General features: G+C 41.1%; 2 protein-coding genes across 3 annotated transcripts in view; both read right to left on the bottom strand.

Moving 5' to 3' along the window:
• The window catches only part of LOC308322131 (uncharacterized protein), a gene marked incomplete at its 3' end in the record, with an annotated part of 567,861 nt that overhangs the window by 135,318 nt on the left and 410,330 nt on the right, over nt 1–22,213 (bottom strand). The window lies entirely within an intron of this gene.
• cxcl14 (chemokine (C-X-C motif) ligand 14) lies at nt 11,619–20,758 on the bottom strand. 2 transcript variants are annotated; one of them, XM_080773217.1, is made up of 4 exons: nt 20,392–20,758; nt 18,163–18,268; nt 14,779–14,892; nt 11,619–14,103 (listed from the first exon to the last, which is right to left on the bottom strand). In XM_080773217.1, exons 1-4 carry the CDS (start codon nt 20,453–20,455, stop codon nt 14,088–14,090), a joined length of 300 nt encoding a protein of 99 aa, XP_080629343.1. In that variant the 5' UTR covers nt 20,456–20,758; the 3' UTR covers nt 11,619–14,087. The 2 variants fall into 2 exon arrangements, with proteins under 2 accessions (XP_080629343.1, XP_080629342.1); XM_080773216.1 differs by having other exon boundaries at nt 11,620–14,103; nt 18,163–18,271.

A 22,213-nucleotide genomic window follows, 5' to 3' on the forward strand; every position in this document is an offset into this window, starting at 1 on the left:
CACTAGCTGAGGTCAACAACATCAAAGACATCCAGCAAAGCTTTTGCTTTTAAGATTGTGCAAAGCTGGACATGTGTCTGCTTGTTTTGTCCATCTATTCTACGGTATCTGCCAATCCAGACCAGTTGCCTATATTTGCTTTTCTGTCTCATCTACACATGTCTACTTTTCCACCACTCCTTTGTTCTCTTAGAACAATTATAGGGCACGGCAGTTGACTTTTCTCACAGACATTTTTCACCAGCTAATTCCAATACCACTATGTACTATAAATGTAACAATCTTGACCTTGCCTCGAATCTAACGTCCTCCTACGTGCACACTTGATAATGACAGAAGACACTAGAGAAATAGAAACGCTTCAACATTTATAGCAAAAGACAATCCTTTTGTCTGTCTGTCACAGTGTCTACTCGTTTATCTACCAGTCAACCCATTTTAACCTAAACCTTTGGTTTCATTATTACACTGCTCTTATTTGTATGTAATCGACTGCCTCTGCTATCTGTTGCAAACAAAGCTACCTCTGTTAGGGGCTCATGAACACATCATCAGAGCACATACCAGACTACTACCGGACAAGACACACGAATGGCTCAAGGTGTATTCACAGTGCAGGGGCGATAGAGAGACAAAGAGAAAGAGAATGAGAGGAGACAAACCTCCATCTGATCGAGAGAAGCCAATAGAGAGCACATGCAAGCATGTTGTGTAATAAAATATCAATAGTCAGTGTGTTGATTATCATGAGGGAGCATGATCGGTTTTAAAATGTGTTGTATTTTGTAGTTGTATTTATTATTTTTGTCCCACCCTTACAGAATGACTAACGGGGTGCCCGGCGACTGCCAGTGAGGGCATGGTGGTACTTCCAAAAACCACAAGTTAACACTTTGATGATGACCCACCACTGCAGGAGAGAAGTCTCTGGCAGGATGCCAAGGTCTTCTCTCCTGCACCTCCCCGTGGTGTCCCTTTCACCTTTCCTTTGTTCTTTTCCAATAAAGACGAAATACAAAAAGGGGAGTGCACTGCTCACTCTGCAGAAGAGAGAGGGAAAAGACTAATACGGCAAGATACTGAAAGAGTGTTTTGTCCTTGACTAGCAGCAGCAGCAGCATCAGCATCCTGCCCTAGCCTAGTTTGCTGTGCCCAGCCTCTCCCGTCAGTGATAAATTAATAAGCACATGTCTTCGGGGGATAGTAACTTTACGAGGCCGCCTTATCTCTCCAGCCCTCGCCTGGCAACCACACTACCTTCCTTTCTTGTACTTGTCGGCATGTGAGAATTCAATCAAAGAAAAAGGGATATTCCTGCGTACAGTATAGTGTAAGAAAAAGACTGAAGGGTGGAAACAGAAGTCACAAACAGGTGGGAGGGCCTTGTGTACTGTCAGAGGAGTAAGAGCACACACGCACGCACGCACGCACAGCCTCTTCAGCGTGTGAGCTTCTCCAGGATGACTTCAGAATTGAGCATTCCCATTATTTATATATAGAAGCATGGTAGCAACGGTATATTCTAATCTAGCCATAGTAGCTCACATCCTCCTGGCCAGGTTTCCCGTAGAAACAGCATGTACAGCAGGACAGGTTGGTGGTGGTGCTACTGCTTAAAGAGACATTCTGATGGGGAAAGGCTGACCCTGTCCAACGTGGCTCACATGTCCGGTCACATGACTTCACTTATAATCAAATAATCTTTGATGTACGGAAATAAAAAAATAAAAGACTGTTTTGCCTACTCCGATAGGTGCTTCGCGCTGGGACGTGGCTCCTGCAAATGTGGGAGTGGAATCATAGATGCCATTTGAATTTGGTGTTTGCGTACAATTTGTCTGTCTTCCTGTTCTTGCTATCTAGGTGAAGGGTCACATACACTGCTGCGGCGCCGGAGGGTTGATTTGCAATCAAAGATCTTTCCCGAGTAGCCCCACAAGACAATCCATCCAGTTTAGGCACAATATATTCTTTATTTTGTGACACATTTAGAACCGCTTGTGGCCCTATTCACACAGCCTTATTTGTATGTTTAAACATAACTGAATTTGGATAGCACATTGTGATGGCTAGCTTGGTTAGCCTGGGTTCCAGCCTGAAATCACTGCGTTCCGCGGATCTGAAAATGTCACTGAGTCTACTCAGTCTGGAAAGTCTCCCATTCTCCACAGATAGGCAGGACATATGAAGGTTGAAATGGAACCGTGGCTTCTGATTGGTCTGTGGTGCGGGTTGGGGAAAAACACCAGTTTGACATATCAATGCACAGGTACTGCTGTTGTCCTGCAACGTTTCCTCATTCTCACCCCAACTCACCCCCCACACAGTCCTTTTTGTTGTACTGCTGTTGTTGGACTACTGAATAGTTTGTTTTTTTTACCGTAGGTTTTTACTCTAAAGTCTCGAACGGCGCTATTTTTTTCCCAACAGTGAGAAGCATGGACAGAGTGGCGCTGGCTGATGACGCATCAGCAACAACGCGGCTACGTAACAGGTGACGTTATGACACGCGAGACATGCGAGCAGCCTCTGTCCAGACTGAGTAGCGCAGTGACAATTCAGAATCACAGAACACCGCGATTTCAGGCTGGAACCCAGGCTATAGCTTTAGTAGCTGGTCTGTTTATTTTGGATGAAATTACACAGGGTGGTGTGTGGTTCCTGCTAAGATAATGAAGACAAGTGCTTTGAGTGGATAACCCTTGGCAGAGCGCAGCCACCCTGTCTGAGACAATGACATTCAACCTTATTGATTCAGTATTGACTCCATCTCTCGCTCTCTCTCGCTCTCTCGTATGAATGGAAATTTCCACTCACCGGGCCAGCTCAATACCAGCCAATACACTTTGCCATGCTGGAGGAGATATAGCGTCGTCTCAAGCTTCTTTTATTTCAGATGCAAAGCAGCATAATGAGGTCAGACACAGCGACGAAATGAGACTATAATACCAATATCAACCAACAATTGTCATGTCTGTAATTGGAAAAAGTAGAAAACAAAAGGACTTGCTTCACAATACACTGGTAAATATTACCTAGGAATCAATTAACACAGGGGCAGATAGCTTACACAGGACAGAACGTGTCTCATCACCATCTGTGTGTGCGTGCGTGCGTGTGTATAAACAATAGATTCAAACAGCAGCTGTGAGGCAATAAGCTGACAACTGAGCGCGGGCAGGCTCCATGTAAACAGTGACAAAGCAAACAGTGACAGTGCACATCCAGGGCTGCGGCTGAGACGGCACATACAGGAAGTATAAGCGGCTTAACAAGAGAACACCCATGCCTATAGAGACCTCGCTACATAATCTAAACTAAGTTACGGAAGAAGGTGCAGCTTCTGGTGTAGAGGCCCATGCTCAGCATGATGCCAGTTTCCACGAATGAACTCACAACACACCTGCGATGTGGCGTGAGCTAAGCTTGTAGATGGTCAGTTTTCGGCTAATGTTCCCCCCCAGTCCAGAATAGGGATGCAAGGCCAAGTTCAAGTGAGTTTAACCCATTTTGACCCGAGATCAGATTCTACATTTTTCAAAAATAGCAGACCTACAAGCTCGTATAGCGTGCCACTCGGTGGCGCGCTATGAGCTTGTAGAACTGCTATTAAATGGGTTAAATGTAAACACACAAAGATTTGGCAGCCCCCCTGCAGCATCTCTGAGGACCCTCTAGGTATCCCAGAGCCGGACCACCTGTTGAAGACCCGTGCCATAAATGGGAGGTAAAAAAATAAATAATCATAATAAACTTGACTTGTATTCACTGTCGGTAAACAGTTAACAGTAAACAGCCATTACCAAGCGTGTGATCCGATATATTCAGTGGTTCTGTGTCAACTTGGGAGGCACATCTCACCACCCATTGAGATGGTACTGTTACTGTAGTCCTATATACAATTTTACCTGCTGATTGCAAAGCAAACAGCAGCTCTATGTGAATAGGTCTGAAACTTGCAACACCGCAAATTTGCGAGAGATCGACAGTTTCTCACTGGGTTGCCTAGTTCGCAGATTTCCCGCCACGCTTCGCTTGTTCATCACCTCACAGTTGCTTGGCTGGTTTTGGGAGGCTGGTTAGCTTATTTCTGACACGAAAAAGTTGACTACACTGGCAACCATACCGCCGACTACTTCTGATTGCTGATTGGATGCCTTGTCTCCAGGAACAACCTATGGGGATAACATCCCATAGTCAGATTATTAACTCCCCCTTGTGCCATTATCATCTGCCAGTAAACACAACACAGATAGCACATGGCTAACTTGTTAGCCGTGCTAGCCAGGGAGGAGGAGGCATGACAACTGTTTAAGTATTGTACACTATTGAAACTTTATTGGAAACAAACATCACTGCGTGGTCCACCCAGCTCAACCCCTCTGCCCCCGTTCACTTGACATCTCAGCCCCTTTCCCACCGGTTGGTTCCCAATGGGAACCGGTTCAGTTCTTTTTGGTTCTTACTCCATGAGCCAGAGCTCCAGAATTGGAACTTTAATTAGGAAATGAGTGTGCAAAACCATATCTATATTTTTCACATTTTTCAAAACGCAAATTAAGCATTATGTACTGTAGGAACATAATGCAAAATAATCACAAATATGAAAAAGCTAGTACTGTGGAAGGGTTACCATGTATAAATGTACTTGTATTGATCCTATAAACTATTTAATATAAGTCTAGTTTTCACTTAGAACACAATAGTTCCACGGCTGAAACTGACAGAGGCAGTTATAGCGGACACCCACAGCTAATAACAATCAGCAGGTAATTAATTGATTTAATCAATTCTTGTTTATATATACACACAATGAGAATTATTGTTATTTTATAAAGAACTCTACACAATGCAGATTTATACTGCAGGTCTCTGAGGTGATATCAGTTATTATTTCCGTATTGCAAATGCATAACAAAAAAAACATTTGAAAGCTAAATATCAATAGGACTACTGCTATAGACATTATCTTGATTATCGTCACCACGGCTGCAGCCAACCAAGGTGAAACAAGGCCAATGCCACAGCCAGGCCTAACATCAATCTTGTCCAGGGGTTGACAGTAACGGTTGCCTGCCATTCTTAAGTAAGTAAAACGTTCAGCCAAGTGGAGTTTGCTTCCAGGTTATGGAAGTGCATTCCGTCTTCATTCAATATTATTGGCTATGCATAAAGAACAATGCTACCTTTCTCATAACTAGCAGTTTCACTCATTTGGTTTTTCAAAGTGACTGTCGCTGCTGCTATCGATTGAATTTGGAACATGCATTATTTTGTTCTAAAAGTGTTACGTGTAATTTTATATTGGACTATTTACTTTCCGTGCAAGTGGCCATGACCTTTGGGCAAGTAGAACATAACCTGAACTTGCACGACGCCAACGCCAAGTGTCTCTGAGCAACAGCTGCGGCCAGTAAAAAGAAGCCCAAACTGCGTGTTGGTTTATAAACAGCGGGCACTGACACTCTACAGTTGTAGTTGTGATTTGTGCACAGTGCGCGTACCTGGCTGTCGGGACTGGAGACTGGGAAAGCCCACTGCACAATCTCTTGACTTCCATCACGTCATTAGCCTACAGCCTGGGACCGTGGCTACTGGCTACACCTTAGATTAGAATATACTCTAAGAGCTATTGGGAGGGAGGCGGGGCACAAGTGTGCTATGCGCATATGGTATGGTCTGGTGTGTGGCTGTGTGTGCAAGTAACGCCCCTGTCTGAGACCTTAGTGTCAAGTTCAACCCCAACAACAGTTAAGCAATTTTGTTTGATTGATTGATAAAAAATTCCCTTGGGGAGAAGGAAAATATTGTGTGCGTTTATAAAAAGACAATGAAAACTCTGCCGATTGGGGATTTCAATGTACTGTATATTGTCGATTGAAGGAAAGATCAGACTTTTTCCTACCGTATGTCAATAATGTGTCCGACAGGCTCCTGCAAAGCGTATCTGTCCCTCTGTGTGTGCATCTCTCTCTATCTTTGGATAGTTTTCAGCAGATGCTACTCATGCTAGCAAGTTGCAGTCCAGCCATTTGGAACCTGCTGAGTCTTCTGTTCAGATTAGCGCTAGTTAAACCAACCAAACAGCTGCCCCAGCAGGGAATTTTTCAATCTGCTCTAGATCCTCAACCCGGAGCTCAACCTGACAACATTGTTGGTGTAACAGCCTGGCTGGGTATTCTGTACGACACAAAGCTACTTTTCCTTTTTAAAGGAGGCCTAAAAGACCATTCTTTCAAAGGAAAAGAAGTGCAGTCTCTTGCAATATGGAAATTCCAGTTGTCAAGTGAATACTGTATTAGTGTAACATCAATATTTTTTTCAATCAACTGTGCAGCCCTACACCAATAAATAAGAATCTTCCTAGAATTCTCGATTATTTCAGCTGCCAAGGGTCCATCTCCATTTACAGAACCTTTTGCGCCATACTGCTGTGAAGCTCTGCAGCTTCTAGGGGCCCTTTGTTCCCCTTAATTCAGTCTGGCTTAACAGTAACACTGTAACTTCATGCTCTAGTCTAGGTTTAAACAGCAAACATATTGATAAAGCACTATCCATCTCTAGTCTACAGCACATTACTGGCCCTTGCACTTAAAATCATATTAAAGATCCAGGAAGGTAATATTCTGTGCTTTAAACCCCCTGACAAGAGGTGCTGCATTAAAACAACTTGCGTAAGAGAGGTGCTGCCTAAAACAACATGACAAGATGTGCTGGCTAAAACAACTTGACAAGCTACCCAAGACAACTTGACAAGAGGTTCTGCCTAAAATAAAAGAACAACAAGACGCTACATACTCCTTAGTAGTATGAAATACGTATGTTAGCATTGTTAGGGCTACCACTAAAGTGATCCGGATTATTTTTGCCTAGTATTGTAATAATGAATAATGATTTGTAAAAGGGCGTTTTTAATTATTTTCTTAATTTCTTTGTCGCTCATTGTTACAAATCACAATTCTGTCCAAGAAACGTGTTAAATTTGTCTGACACAAAAGGTTCACTCCTGATGTCTTAGACAAATCTGAGGAAGAACTAATGACTAAGCTGGGGATACATTCGATAAAAACCTGTTAGTGTGGGTCTAGCCATAAGAGATGTTTGGACAACATTTGATTTAGCTTGGCCCCTGTTCAACCACACACTGGCCTAGCAACAACAATCCCACACAGCAGGAGTCTAGTTAGTTATGGCACTGCTCTGTGTGTGTGTGTGTGTGTGTGTGTGTGTGTGTGTGTGTGTGTGTGTCTGTGTGTCTGTGTGTCTGTGTGTGTGTGTGTGTGTGTGTGTGTGTGTGTCATATTCCCTTTATATGAAGGCTATGGAATGAGTCTCATATCACTGCTGGAGCCTGAAAAGTCAACACAATGCATACACCCGTGTGTTTGTTCAGTTGAAAAACTGCAGATTTGTCTTTGTCTCACTGCAGGACAAGTGGATAATAAATATAATAATGAAACTCTTGACTAATATTCTTGCTGATCAAGCCAACTTCCCACTGACCTAAAATTAGGTCTCGAAATACCCAAATAGGGGATTCCATTCTGCTCACTGGTTTTACCTTGCTCAAATTTGTCTTAAATACATTTGAGCGTTGCCTAACTGCTCCAATGAACAGCCATGTGTCTGCCCCTATGTATGTATGTATGCATTTTAAAAGGGGGTCTTTTTAAGTGTTTAGTCAAATCCAAGCCTACAACACCTTCAGATATTTAAAGACCAAAGTTAGGACTATGCAAGGCAGAGGAGTCTCTAAGCTGCAATACACATGGTTAACTTTCATGTCCTAGATTGAATAAAGAGTCTGCACAGTGCACAGTCTGCACACCAAATAATTGATGGTCCCAACTGTATGTTTACTAGTGGTAACGTTTTGAGCCGACCAGACGCTTCCTCAGACCTTCCTAACTTTCATGTCCTACCCGGGATTCGAACCCAAGTCCCCCGAGCAAGTTCTTACCGGGTAGCTACAAAGAGAGCATATTTGGAAAGGCAGGTTGTTTCCATTTGAGTTTCATGCAATACCTCTCGACAACCAGTAGTGGACTGGTCCCAGCCAACAAAATAACATTGTATTCACTAACATCATGTTATGGATTGCAGTTTAAGGCAGTGACGCACAGAGCAATCTTTTATGCGTCTGTGATGATGGAGAAACATTGTGAAAAAGCAACTTCTATCTTGAAGCTTTAATCACATAAAGCTCCTCTAGACTATGACAGGAATAATCATAATAGATTCTTAAATCTTGCTTTACTCGTTTGTTTCTGGGAAGGTTGCCCATTTCAGCCTAATTTAGTCGAAGTTCTCTCGATAACATGTCTGTACGACAAACTTAAGTGTAAATCAGACTTCACACTGCCCCAATAATTGCCTAATTTATCACCATCTTAATGCAGGCAGGCTCCTAGCACTACACAGCTATTACACGTCATTACATCAGATTCAAAGCTTTTACAGTTGACAACAAACAACAGTTCAGATAACAGGTTTTATAACATTGATTGAATAGACAATTAGACAGAAAGCGATGCAAACAGCACGGATGCAGTCAAACATTCGGGCTGAAAGGATAACACAAAAAGGTCCCGAGAACTTGTTTCCATTGCGGTCCTATGACATCAGCAACGGATGACCTTTGCTACAGTACATTGACTGTCTATTTGTTGTCTCTTACACAACAACCAAGCTTTCTGTTCGCATCTATTAACCTTTATTGAGCTGTGGGGCCTGTTTTAGACCTCAAAACATGCCTCAGACCTGACATCATCTTTAAGATTTTTGAGGGGTGCTAGCCCCTCCTATGGCACGGAATGTGAGGATAAAAATCACACCCGTGTGAAGTGAGGGGCGCTCTCCTCATCATACTTCATCGACATGTCGATTTGCTCAGACACATATGACGTAAATTCTCCATTCATTGTCAATGGGAATGTGTTTGTGTAAGACGCAAATCTACACTAATAGCTGAATATAGGAGGGGCTCAAAAAGTGAGGACAGAAAAGAGAAGACGCCAATTGCGATTGGCCCAAATGAGATGATGTATGATAAGAGCTCCCCTCACTTCACAAGGGTGTGATTTATTTTTAATTAAATACAGATTTATTTTATCACTGCTTTTGCCACTGTTGTAACTTGTAACAATATTGAATTGAGTTCCTATACCATCCAGCAGTAGCCAATGAGCGTTCAGAACGGAGGCAGATTAAGAACATCACCAGTCACTTATCCCACTCGTTACATTTAAAAATCATGCGTTTTTTTTGTTTTTTTTTAACTACACCTGGCCGGTCGGCGGTCTCCATCTCATACACAATGCCATTGCCTACATTTTTACGTCGGATATATATGTTGTGTCATCATCAAGAGACAGCAAAACATTGTCTAGAACAAACTAGAACATTCCAATGGACCCCGCCAGGAGACTCCCAGCAAAGCAGAGATGGTACCAACCAAGCATAATCGCCTCAAACCGCCAGGACAGAAAATGAAAGTCTGTCAAACTATGAAAACGCGTAGCTCGGAAACACGTAACTCCACAGAAACGAAACCGTTTCTCAATCAAATCCCAAAAGCTTATTTTTTCCTCTATATATTTATTTTTCTTCAGCATCCATCTACATTTAAAAAGTACTAAATGTGAACATACATTATGCAACATATTCATGCTGCATGGAAACGTGTTGAATGTGTGTAGCATATTTCAAAAACGACAATTAAAAATATATATTAAAAAAAAAATCCCCCCCCCCCTCTCTCTCTCTCCGTTTCTAGATAAACCTCTCTCACTCTGCCTGTCAGGGCTTCCGAAGGAGCAGCACAGATGTGAAGGCTTTTCTAGCTAGCTAGCCACCGTTAGCCCCAAGTTGAAAACAATGAACCCTTCTTGGACCTTCACTACTCGATAAAGAAGGGGGGGAACGATTAAGTTGGTTGTGGTCTGCAAGTTAAGGGCGCAACTCCACAATTACCCTAATAAACAGTTAACAGAAACCGCAACCAGTCAAAAACAAATGAAACCACACGCTCACTGGCGTTAGCCTAGCTGGCTAACAGACGGCTAGCTCGTAAGCTGGTCAGTTGAAGCAGTTACTTGTGTCGTCGTACGGCGGTGTCGCTCACCCCCCAGAAATAGAAAATAGCAGATGTACAAGCTCACAACGCGCCGCGTCCATAAATATTCTGTCTGAGGGAACAAGCTAGTCGAGGTACTGTCTGTACCTACCAGGGTTCAATGGAACAGCGACGGGGCAGCAGCACAAGATGCAGGAATTTTCCTGCTGGTTTTCTTAGGGCTGACGTCTCTCTATCTCTCTCTGCAAGCGGACGACGACCGGGGCAACTTCGGCTAGATCAATGTAGACGCCGTGCAGAATAATGTTGAAAGCATAATAATCACACAACACGCCGTCGGGCTGGAAAACAAAGTGGTTGGTATGTGTGTGTGTGCTGTGTGCTGCCTTGGTTCCTGTTGTTTTGCAAGTCGGAGATCGGATCGGATGCCCGTTCGTTCGTTTCGTTTGCGTTGCAGGCAGCAGGTCGCTCTTCACACACACACCCACAAGAGATGGAGCCATAGGATGGAGCTGCCAAAGTCTGTCCCCGCCTCCCCGTGGAAACAGAAACACACGCTCACTCACTGCGCGTGCGTGCAAGCATACACACACGCGCAAATGCCAGCCATTCGTATGTGTGTAGTCTTACACTGTACAGTCGTCAGTCTATGGTGTGTACCGATGTTGTGTGTATGCTCAGGCTGTGCGATATGTACGCTCAGGCGCTCTCACAATTTGACTGTTTGACACTTTCTGTCAGATACAATGCAACCCATTGATTGATTGACCATATTATTATTTAACATTATGAAAGCAGTTAAAATACCGTAGATTAATGCATTGCAGTGTAGTGTACTTGTTTTCCTTTAGCCTCATGATGATGACACATCTTCATCCCCGCCCCTTTCCCCCAGGAAACTGTATATAAGGGCCTTACTTACTGTATATGTTTCCTTCCCCTTTTTACCTTCCTACATGATTTCCTGTTTTTTTTTTAATACAGGTTTGATGTTTGTTTTTAGTTCAATGTTTGTTTCACATCATTACATCACCTAATCAATAAGAGCGCCCCTCCACACACACCAGTGTTGCAAGTGTAGCTTTATCAGTGTGTCACAGTTAGTCTTTGTATAGTTGTGCTTCATGTGAAATGAACCCATAGCATAACTGTTAATAAATAGGCCTACTTCTCGTCTCAAAAATAATTATCTCATTGAGCAATGAACAAGTGCCAATAAAGCCCATCCTTTATCAAGTCACATTTATTTGTATCTTAATCTCTGTTACAATCTCAAAATGATTGTTGCATTTTTTCTTCTCTCTCTTTCTCTCTCTGATAATTTCTACATAGGCCTAAATTACTACACACTTTTACTGTTTTGCATTATTTCTAGGTGAGTATATCATGGAATCAGAGCAGGTGGAAGTACTCGGATATTTTACTTTAACAAAAGTAGAAATATACCTTTTTGTAGAAAATAAATGCAATTCATAAATATCCGAGATTTTTAATGTAGCCTAGAAAGGTACTAGGATGAAAAATAAAGCACAACATAAAACATAAACGTACTCATTATGCAGAAAGGCCCATTCCCCAATTATTTCTACAAATCATAATCATCATATTCTTATTTGATCTTAATCTATAATAATGTATCTAAATTTAATCATTTAATCTCAATCGGTAATGTACCTAAAGATATCCAATAAATAAATGTAGAGTAAAAAAAAAGTGAAACCCCTGGCCTAAGTAGACCTACTTCTTGCAGCTAACCTCAGGAGTTTTCCATATAACAAGTGAGCAAGCATATACTACCATCTAGTGGCGAATCTCAGAATAAGGCGTAACACTCACTGATCTCACAAACTGCAGAGGAGAAATAAAGAACGGTACGGTATGACAAGAATAAACAACATTATTATCTTATTCTTTTTTTTTTACACTTTACATTCTTTGTAGGGGTCTCCCTGTCTCCCCAGCTTTTGAATAAATTTAAGGTGGGTTGCAACCCATCTTCACCCAATGAGCTTTCAACCCATTTATCAGTGTATATAATGTTAGTTCTAATTGAGTCTACTTATTTCTATTTGTGTCATTACTTCCAAATGCACTTTTCTCAATTTCAGAGTTCTCTCTCCTGAGTTGGTAACCCTACCCTTGGTAACCCTACCCGAAAATTAGTTTTCTGTTTACTAAAGAGCTGAAGAGACAGGGTTATTAAATGTCTTACCTTTAATATGTATAAAGGAATGGAAGGAAGTGATGTAGTCAGTTCTAGACAGTCTATTGCTTTATTGTTTTACACTGAGTGGAATATTTAACTGCGTGCTGTTGGTGGGTCCATCCAAACAACTACCCTCCAAATTGGTTACCAAAATTTAAATAGAAAAACAACTCTAACCCAATTATACAATTATACAATATACATTACACTAGAAAGTCCTAAGATGAATCCATCCTCACTAACATAAAGGCTATATTGGTCTATTTACAAAATAATAATAATGGTAATAATAATAATTAATATTATTATTATATTTATATATATAAGATATAAAACATGAGTAATGCACATTCTTGGAAACAAAAGTAAAGAAAATGTGGTATGGATTCTGTTTGGTGACAACAAAACAATCAGAACTGTCATGATTACAATGTTTATGCATAGTGTACAAAATAACACACATTTGGAAATATTGATTTGATATACAACAGGATAAGTAATATTATAAAACTCGTCAACCACTTAGTTTCCATACAACACAACTCAAGTCAGGAGGACAGATAGCCAAACGTATTCACTACACCTGAAATGACCTATAGTCTATTCAGGTCGAGTGAATATAAATGGCAAGTGAATAATGTCAGCTAAAATGGTGCACAGCGATGTGCATTGTTTTGTACAGCGACATACAGTAAGGACAGTGGGTAAGGCTTAATTTATACTTAATCGCACAACAGTGACACCATCGTACTATGGAGTATAAATTAGACTTAAGATAATTTCTTTCTTTTGTCTTTTTACACAACAAATGCTGGAATGCTTAGCCATAATGGTTCCATTTGCCAAGGTATCAAAGCTTTCCGAGCTTCACATATTGAACTTAACACTCGTTTTGGGGTCAACAGTACTAGGTAGTTCCATTTCTGTGTTTTCTGCCAGTTCATCAGTGATCATGTATATAGGCATTATTATTATAGCAAAAATAATAATAACAATAATGATCATGTCTAAACTATGCCCTGCAATTTGAAAGAGACAGGATTTTACAAGATGGTTGCTGAAGCCTGATAAACCTGGCTGAATAGTATAGCTTGACGCATCTGCCTAAAACACACGCTTGCACGCACAGACATCATGTAACCCCTGGAATATATGTAACAAGACGCTGACTGACTCAAATATAATGTTGCCCCAAAACTGACATCTATACATATATGGGGTTGAATTCACAAGGCCCCTCTGTGTTCACCTCCTGCCTGCCTCTAAAACCAGCAAACAAATGTGTGGCTGTTCAAATTGCTGTGGCTGTTGGCGATGGACAAATATCAAACAAACTGCCATCATTATCATATCTAACAGTCTTACAATATCAACAGAGCATTTTAAAAGGGATAGTTTGTTTGTTCCTTCAAAAATGTACCTTGAGAGAAGTACAAAGATCCGATGAAACGGCACGTTGCATTTCGATGCGACTTCGACAAACCCAAGAGCAATTTGAACACAGACCAGGCTATGTCGTGTCTTATCTGCTTATTTGACAAAATAACTACAGCACAGTTGAAAATAGTGGAGAGGTGAGTGACAGTAACTACAGCGTGGCGTGAGGGCCACCTACAGTACAAGAATCCCAGGTTACAGATAGTTACAGATATCTCTTAAATTGTGTCATAGACAGAAGAGAGATAGAAGTACGGCTTCTTGTAGGTTATGTCTTGTACGTCACCGATTAAAAACAAAACAAAAACACAGTCCCGGGGGTGGTGTGACTTTTCTCCGTCAGTCTGCATGTGCTGGAAAGCCAAGGTTTTAGGCTTCGTAAACCCTGCAAAAGAAGTGCGTTAATGTCTCTGTGACTGCAAATATTGCATGCTCTGGTAATCAGAAAAAGAAACATTTAAGCACCATGTAGATAGATTAATGCAGGACAGACAATAAAGTATAGGATACGACACACTCATGTACTGTATAGTGCAACAGTTTGTAGAATTAACATTCATCAGGCAGCATGCAATACTGTTACTGAGAGAAAGCAATTATAAAACATTATGTTTCCCCATATCCCCCACGGTGCCGTGTCATTAGTCAGAAGGTTCATTGTTCCGAAATTACTATCCCTATCTCTAACCCTAACCTAAACCTAACCGCAAGCACGGGAGCAAACCTAAACCTAACCGCAAGCACGGGAGCAGTGCATGTTCGGACTAACGGGACTTCGGATCTATGGGTAGTTCCCTCCCCCACATCCATCTGCTGTATAATTAGGATTAGCTTTCTTTAAAATTGCAGTGGTCAACCTGAGGTGCTGCAGCTGTATTCATTTGATATTGTGTGTGCACTCCCTCCATTGGCTTTGCGTTTAAAGGCTTACATTTTCACCTGTAATCTTTACTATTACAGGTGAATCCCATCGGGATACAATATATCTTTTACACTGAGGCCCGCCCTGTTCAGGGTCAGGGAATACATTAAATGACATTAAGTATACTGTTGGGATTACCTGTGTTTATCCTTCCAGATGCGGAACCATTTGACCAGGTTCTTGGTGCTCTGAAGCTTGGGATGAAGACAGTACTCTTGACCTTTGAACCGTGACACATTTTCCATAGTCACGCTGGGAAAATGAGAGAGAAGAGAAGATGTTAGTGTCAGTGTTACATAAAAATGTGAAGTCAAACTCTCTAAATACTGCAATACAAAACCAAAACCACAATTATACATTTTACAAATGTGGTTTAACTTACATTTAATGTTAGTTAAATATAAAAATATATATTTTTGGTTTCGGTCCTACAGAGCCACCCTGTAAAAAAATGTGCCACATAGCATCACACCATGTTTTTTGTTTTGCTAAAAGAAAAGAAAAAAATAAAGTTTTAAACGTGAAGCCAAATTTAGCCTTCAACGTCCAAGCTCTACTGAGTCTTTTGAGTCTGGCTGTAGCCAAGTGAACCTGGCTGTATGGGAGTGCTGGGTGCACAGGGCAGCAGTAGAGACAGGCTGCCTGCATGTGGCACATTCAGGCCGAGCAACAGAAATGTGGGAAAAACACCAGCCTCTCCACGGTGCCTTGACATCCAGTGAAACAGTCAATGGCTGGCCAAAACATAAGATATGAGCTGAGAGGAGACCTGACTCCTGTTAAAAGATGCATTCAACACTAGCGAGTCGATTTGATCGAGGGGGCTTTTTGCACTTGTTTTGCTGCCCATTCAACTGTCATTTCATCTGGTTATTGAGCTTTTATTTACCCACTTCAGTGGGCTTTCTAATGAAGAGTTATGCCATGCTGTGTAAGTGGGGGTGTTTTGAGAAATAAGAGAGATTGGGTAATGTATGTCAGTATGTGTGTGTGTGTGTGTGTGTGCTGTGCATGCATTATTGCCATGTGATTGCGCTAAACGCACACTGAATGTTTGCCCATAGCTGCTTGGAGAGGGTGAAATCTAACCTAATTAGTGTGTTAATTTACGCTTTAGTTTCTTCTCATTATTATTCACCTGTTGCAGTGAACATCCAACCGCAGTGTTGGATGTTAGCTAGCTACTTCATGCACAGGACAATCATGGCTGAAAATGTAAGAGTTCATTTTTAGAGGTAGATTTTACTGTGTAGGGACAGAAAAAAAGCATGAAGTAAACTATTAAGAAGAGAGAAGAAAGAGAATAAATTAAAGTAAAAGTGGAACATGCATGCATGCATACAGTAGATAGAAGAGAAAGATGGTGTATGATGAGAAAGAGAACAAAAGTGACCTAAACGATCGTAGTGACGGGCGGCTAGAAAAAAAAAGAAAGCAAGAAAGAGAGGGAGTGAGTGAGAAACAAAACAAGGAGACAAAGAAAAGAGGTTTGGGGGCTCCCAGTGTGTGTGTAGGAGTGGCCCCTCTGAATGTTAAACTGAGTGCCATAAGCCACTGGCTTCAACTAGAGAGAAAGAGAGAGAGCTCTCCTTTTCTTTCTGTCTTTCCGGAGCCTGCTGGGGCTCATTTTTCATTGGGGACCAGTGGCTGGTGGCCACCATCTAATGCTAATGGACCAGCCTTAAATAAGAGCTGTGTGGCGAATGCTGTGCGCGCGCGTGCGTGCGTGTGTGTGTGTGTGTTCACACTTCACACAGTCAAATCCTCAGTGTTCATTTAACTCTGAGAGTGTAAAAATTGCAACCAAGCGAGTGTGTATAAAAGTAATTGCTAATGTTAGTATTGTTGGTATATCACAAATATGTGTAATACATGTCATTACTTTGTTCAGTTATTTTTATATGAAAATTATACCCATTCTATTATATGGGTCTGTCTCAGCCCAGGTTACTCTGTACTGGATACAGAAGCTTAAATTCATTTCAGCAATGCTAAAAGCACATTTGCATTCAAACATCGCCCAGAAAATCTGTTTTCTCCGTCTTTGCCCACTGGGTTCTTTGTGCAAGTACTGCGAGATACCAGCAGGAGGCAGCATAGTTTATTAATAATTACAAAAGAAAAGAGCTGACTTGAACACCAAAAATTACTCCAGATTAGATGACATAACCCTAACATCTGTTGCACAGTGATCTAGGCTTAAAACGAAAACCAACCTAAAAGCAAATTCATAAGAAAGTGAGGAATTCTCTATAGATGGATAGAATACTCCATCTATCTACCAATCTAATTTAACCTAATTTAGTCATTATGCCAATGAATTCCTCCCCACACACACACACACACACACACACATTTGTGTTGTCACTGCTGTATCCTACCGACTACCTGCCAGTGAGGAGCCCCCACCAGGAGGACGTAGACTCTATGTCCTATTGGGAGCCACCCTCCCACCCAACGCTCCATGCTGACATGGTGTCATAGGAATACATGCAGTGACAAATATCACCCTCCCCACCCGGCTCCCCTGCCCCGAACACGGGCCAATTGTGTTCGCACAGACATCCGACAATGCACCACAGTGGATTCAAACCCACAACCTCCATGGTGGTGGGCAGGGACTTTACCATGCATGGCGCCACCTGAGCGCCAAGTTCTTGTTTCTACACAAAAAGACGGTGGTGTCCCCAGAGACTGAATGGGTTCCCAGATCGGTAAAGCAATGATGCATCAATAAACACCCATAAAAACATGTAGAAAGTTATAGAACCGTCCCAAATGGCAGGGACATGATTAAACGGTAACCGAAATGCTCTCGTCAAAACATGCTCACCCTCTTTTTCTTTTCGCCGACCGCTCAGTGAAGCTGTTCTTGTATATTTGTATTTGTTGTACTCACGATAAGATTACAAATAAATGTAGGGTTAGACATAGTTTTACTGAGGTTACGTTTAGGAATAAGGTTAGGTTTTGGCACCGTTTTACTGAGGTTACGGTTAGGAATTAGGTTTAGACATAGTTTACTGAGGTTACGTTTAGGAATACCAGGTAGAGACCGTTCAGAGTTCACCAGAATCGTGCCCTGGAAGACTGCGTTTTGAGGCGAGCGTTCTGGTGTTCGATGAAACAGTACCCAGACTGAGCAGCACCCTCCATTATCCCCCCCCAGCTGCCCCCTAAACAAATCAAAGCGAGCCTCTGATTGAGGCATATAATTATCCATGAAAATGAATATGTGTGATACTATGAGTCATCTTAAGTGTTGACAGTAGGATGTTTTGATGCAGCTCCTCTATAGCAGCCACATGGTTTAATGGGTGTGTGGGTGTTACAAACACAACTGGTGGAAAAGAAAACCTGTTACCGATATGATGACATGGACAGAAGGAGCAGTGACAGACAGAGAGAGAGAGAGAGGTAAGCAAAAAAACTGAAAGACAGGCAGAGAGACAGAAAGAGAGTGATTCAAAGAGAGAGGGTAGATACTGGATAATGACAGAGCAATTAACAATAATGACTCACAATATCATCTTCTCCTGACAGAACGGGTGTTTGGGTTTGATCTCCAGCTTCTGAACATCCTTGTACCTGATCTTCGGCCCTTTTCTAGTGCACCTGCACTTGTAGGCTGCTGACAAATCAAATGCACCCATTTAGACTTACTTTCACAATCAACAAACAAGTAAATTGCATTGACGTAAAGGTTCATGCGTTGACAATAAATTGGTCTTTGCCAAAACACCACAAAATAATCTAAAATGTACATTGACAAGTGATGATGGTGATGAACTATTGTCAGAACTGAAGTTGATCCAAAACATCAAATACAAAATGTATCAACTCATCTTCTTTGCATTCCGATCTTATGACTACCTGCATACTTTAAAAGGCGGACAGTGTGTTCCTGCCATAAGGCATTGTAGATTGTTGACTGTGCTGGGGCCAGGAGGAAATCCATTTAATTAAAAAGTACCTTGCAACAAGTCAGCTAAAAGGCATTTTATATCAGAAACGGAAATGCAATTTAATGACGACAATTACCGTTCTTAACTAACAATTTCCATTTTCTCTTAAAGATCTTTTTTCTGCAATGGAGAAGAAACATCCACCTTTTGAGAAGTAGAATGGCCCTACAGGTAATATGATTTTTGTATAAACTATACAATTTTGGTTGAATTTATATTCAATTCATATTCAAACAGTGGAGCAAGTTAGAAACTGGAGCTTTTAATGTAATGCTGACAAGTTTCAATTCCCACCATGGAGTCTTTACTCCCTCATGAGGACTGTGGTTTTGGCAGCAGTTACATATTATATACCCACTACCTTTTGCGGGTGTTTCATTCAGAAAATACACATCCTTTCCCTAGGTGGATTGCACATTTGCACTTAAATATCAAGTGTCAACCATTTTGAAATACTCCCAATGTAGTCTTCAGTCACAGAGGAATTCTAGCTACAAGGCTTTGATTTGCATTTCAAAAAATTATCAGGAGAGAAACTGATTTGACAGAATGAGTTCTGCCCTTGTCTACATTGAAAAGAAAAGTCAATGAATAAAACATGCTTATGCATGTATTAATGTTCTAAGTATATTCTCTGGGGTCTGTTCTCCTTTTAAAATGTCAGTGGCTGGGTCCACTCTATCCTGCTGCTACCTACCTGAGTTACAAGGGCTTGTGATGTGTGCTGTATGTGAACCAGTTTATGAGCTGTACTGTATGTGAACCAGTTTATGAGCTGTATGTGAACCAGTTTATGAGCTGTATGTGAACCAGTTTATGAGCTGTATGTGCTGTTGGTGATGGAAGATCCATCTAAATGCATTCTTCATAGTACTACTACTACTACTACTACTACTACTACTACAAAACATACATAAACCACTCCAGCCCTATAGGCTATACATGTACTTTGTCTATTTGAAAATAGCCAATCTACAAGCTCACAACAATTTGCAAAATATTTTCACATTATAGACATTTGAAAACTTGAAACAAGGACATGTTTATATTGAGTTGGCTACTTTTACTTTTGGGATTTATTTTACTTCAGTACTTTTAATCTAGTAAATTGTGAATAGCCTACCAAACGTTTACTTGCACCAGTAGTACAGTAGTGTTATTGATACTTGACAAACCTATTAAAGATAGATAAATAATAATCGATAAGACCAGGACAATAATGCCAGAGTAGCCCATAAAAGGCCTATGTATATATTCCTTTTTTGTTTTTAGGGTAGGGAGGGTCAAGGGTGTTGAGAAAACAAAAAGTGGTTTCATAATGTTGTGATTAGGCCTGCTGAATATTCAAACATTTGGCCCCACCTCACACTAATGCAGTACGTTTGGACAAGAAGCACTGTAGGGCTACTGTAAATCTAAGCCACATTAATGGACAATAAGCCAAACTGGCAATAATATTATTAAAAATTAAAATTAATTAATTATGATTAACCATTTTGGTTCAGTGGGAACTTCCCACTGGGAAGTGTAACTGCATGAATTCCCAGTTTTCCCACTTGGCCGAACTTGATTTTAACACTAAACTATCTATTAAAAGTCGATTACCATAGTTCCAGCTGAATAAAACCAGTAACACACACATTACATTATAATGACCCTAGGCTATGTGAATTGGTGAAAAGCGCATCGGTCCCACCACCACTAATGTTTCCGTTATTAGTCAAGTGACCGTTAGCATTTTCTTAACTTGTCTTAAAAGTTAGGACAAAATAACCTACGGGTTTACCTTCTGCGCTCAGGAAAAATACAGCAACAATTAACAACAGTAATGCTACTGTACACCGGTGCATCTCTTCTGATTGGGGAGGGGGGTATGAAAAAGTAAAATCTTCTTCAAACGTTGACCACCCAGCCGGAGTCTCCGAGGAAAATGTCACAAAATGTTATATCCACTTGCACGAGTGTTCGCTACGCTTAGCAAAAGTAAGGGAACAACTTGGATTGTTTTGTTTCTGCCTTGGAATTCCACTGGAGTGTTGAGCGACGCGTTCTGTCCAGTGTCCAGAGAGTGTTTTGAAAGAAAACGTCACTCGCTTCTCTTTCGGTCTCTGCTTCTCTCCTCTTTACTTCACTCTCCGCTGTTTGGAGAGGCAGGCAGCAGCTTTTAAAAAGCAGCACGCTGTCCCCTCCTCATTAATATGCACGGCCAGGCAGCGAATCAAACACTTAGGGCTCCATTTTCGTCACCGCTAAACCCCTTATCCCTAAACTTCTTTGCCTTTTTATTTTTTTACTATTTTGCAAAACATTTTTGAATAGTTAAAATGGCCAGTCTACAAGCTCACAACGTGTCAATGTAGATTGGCTAGTTGAACTATTCAAAAATGTTTTTCAAAATAGTAAAAAAAAAGTTTAGGGATATGTGGTTTAGCGGTGACGAAAATGGAGCCCTTTAGCCTGCGAGAGAGAAAGTGGAGAATATGAAAAAGGAAGGAGGGGTGTGGATGGAAATATACAAAACACACTGTGAGTCTGTGAGACTGTGACACACACAGAGAGAGAGAGAGAGAGAGAGAGAGAGAGAGAGAGAGAGAGAGAGAGAGATCTCTCGGCATGGTTGGACAATAATATATATATATAATTATTTTCTTTCTTCTTATGCCAAAGCCATTCACCTCTTAACACAATTGCTGATAATAATAATACATTTACCGTGAGTGGAGGGTTCATGGTTTGAGGCAGGTGCTAAACCGCTGAGGGTACCAGCCTAGGTCAAGTGACCGGTGGTGTCAAAAGTACTCAAATGTTTTACTTAGGTAAAAGTATATAAATACTTCAATGTAGAAATACTCATTAAAAGTCCGGAATTCAAAGATGTGCTTGAGTAAAAGTACAAAAGTATTGGTATATAGCATTCAGAAGTACCAAAAGTACTTCTGAATGTATAAAAATCTTTAAAAAATAGCAGTATTGTATTGTTTTGTGAGCTTGTATTTTCAAATATATGCTAGCGAAAATAGGGCTGAAGTAGTTGATGTATGTTTTGTAATATAATAATAATAATAATCAAAGTCTACAAAGTAACTAGTAAGTAATAACTAATGTTTTAAAATAAATGTTTGAGTAAAGTATGCGTAAAAGTACAATATTTGGATCCGAGATGTGGAGTAGAAGTAAAGGTATTGGAAATTGGAAATAGGCTATTTAAAACTACAATTAAATACCTCAAAATTTCACAGTACTTAATAAGTAAATGTAGTCATATACTTGTTTACTTTCCACCACTGCAAGTGACCATGAGATAAACATGAGTTCCTCCTTGATTGTTAATCAGAGACTTTCGTTAATCCGCCGTGGTAATAAATTCAGTTTCAGCTTCACCTATATGGCTCACGGTCTGTCTGTCTGTGGTCATTATGACGCAGGGGGAGGAGGGAGGGGGGTTACGGGTTAAGTGTCCTTCTCCGGGAACACTGGATACGTAGACATGGGTGGGTCAGGAGGCCACCTTCTCATTATGAGACGGCCTCTCTTACCCACACCCACACCTCATGACCTCAAGACCCGGAGAGGTCTCGAGGTTCTACAGTATTGCTTTGTAATAATGG

This window comes from Protomyctophum bolini (genome assembly GCF_963924005.1).
Source record: "Protomyctophum bolini genome assembly, chromosome: 10".
Classification (NCBI taxonomy): Eukaryota; Metazoa; Chordata; class Actinopteri; order Myctophiformes; family Myctophidae; genus Protomyctophum; species Protomyctophum bolini.

Coding starts and splice junctions, on each gene's coding strand:
- cxcl14 (XM_080773216.1), bottom strand. CDS start 20,455: ATGCACCGGTGTACAGTAGCATTACTGTTGTTAATTGTTGCTGTATTT. Junction 18,272..20,391: donor ATTTTTCCTGAGCGCAGAAG/GTAAACCCGTAG, acceptor TTGATTTGTCAG/CAGCCTACAAGTGCAGGTGC. Junction 14,893..18,162: donor TGTCAGGAGAAGATGATATT/GTGAGTCATTAT, acceptor TCATTTTCCCAG/CGTGACTATGGAAAATGTGT.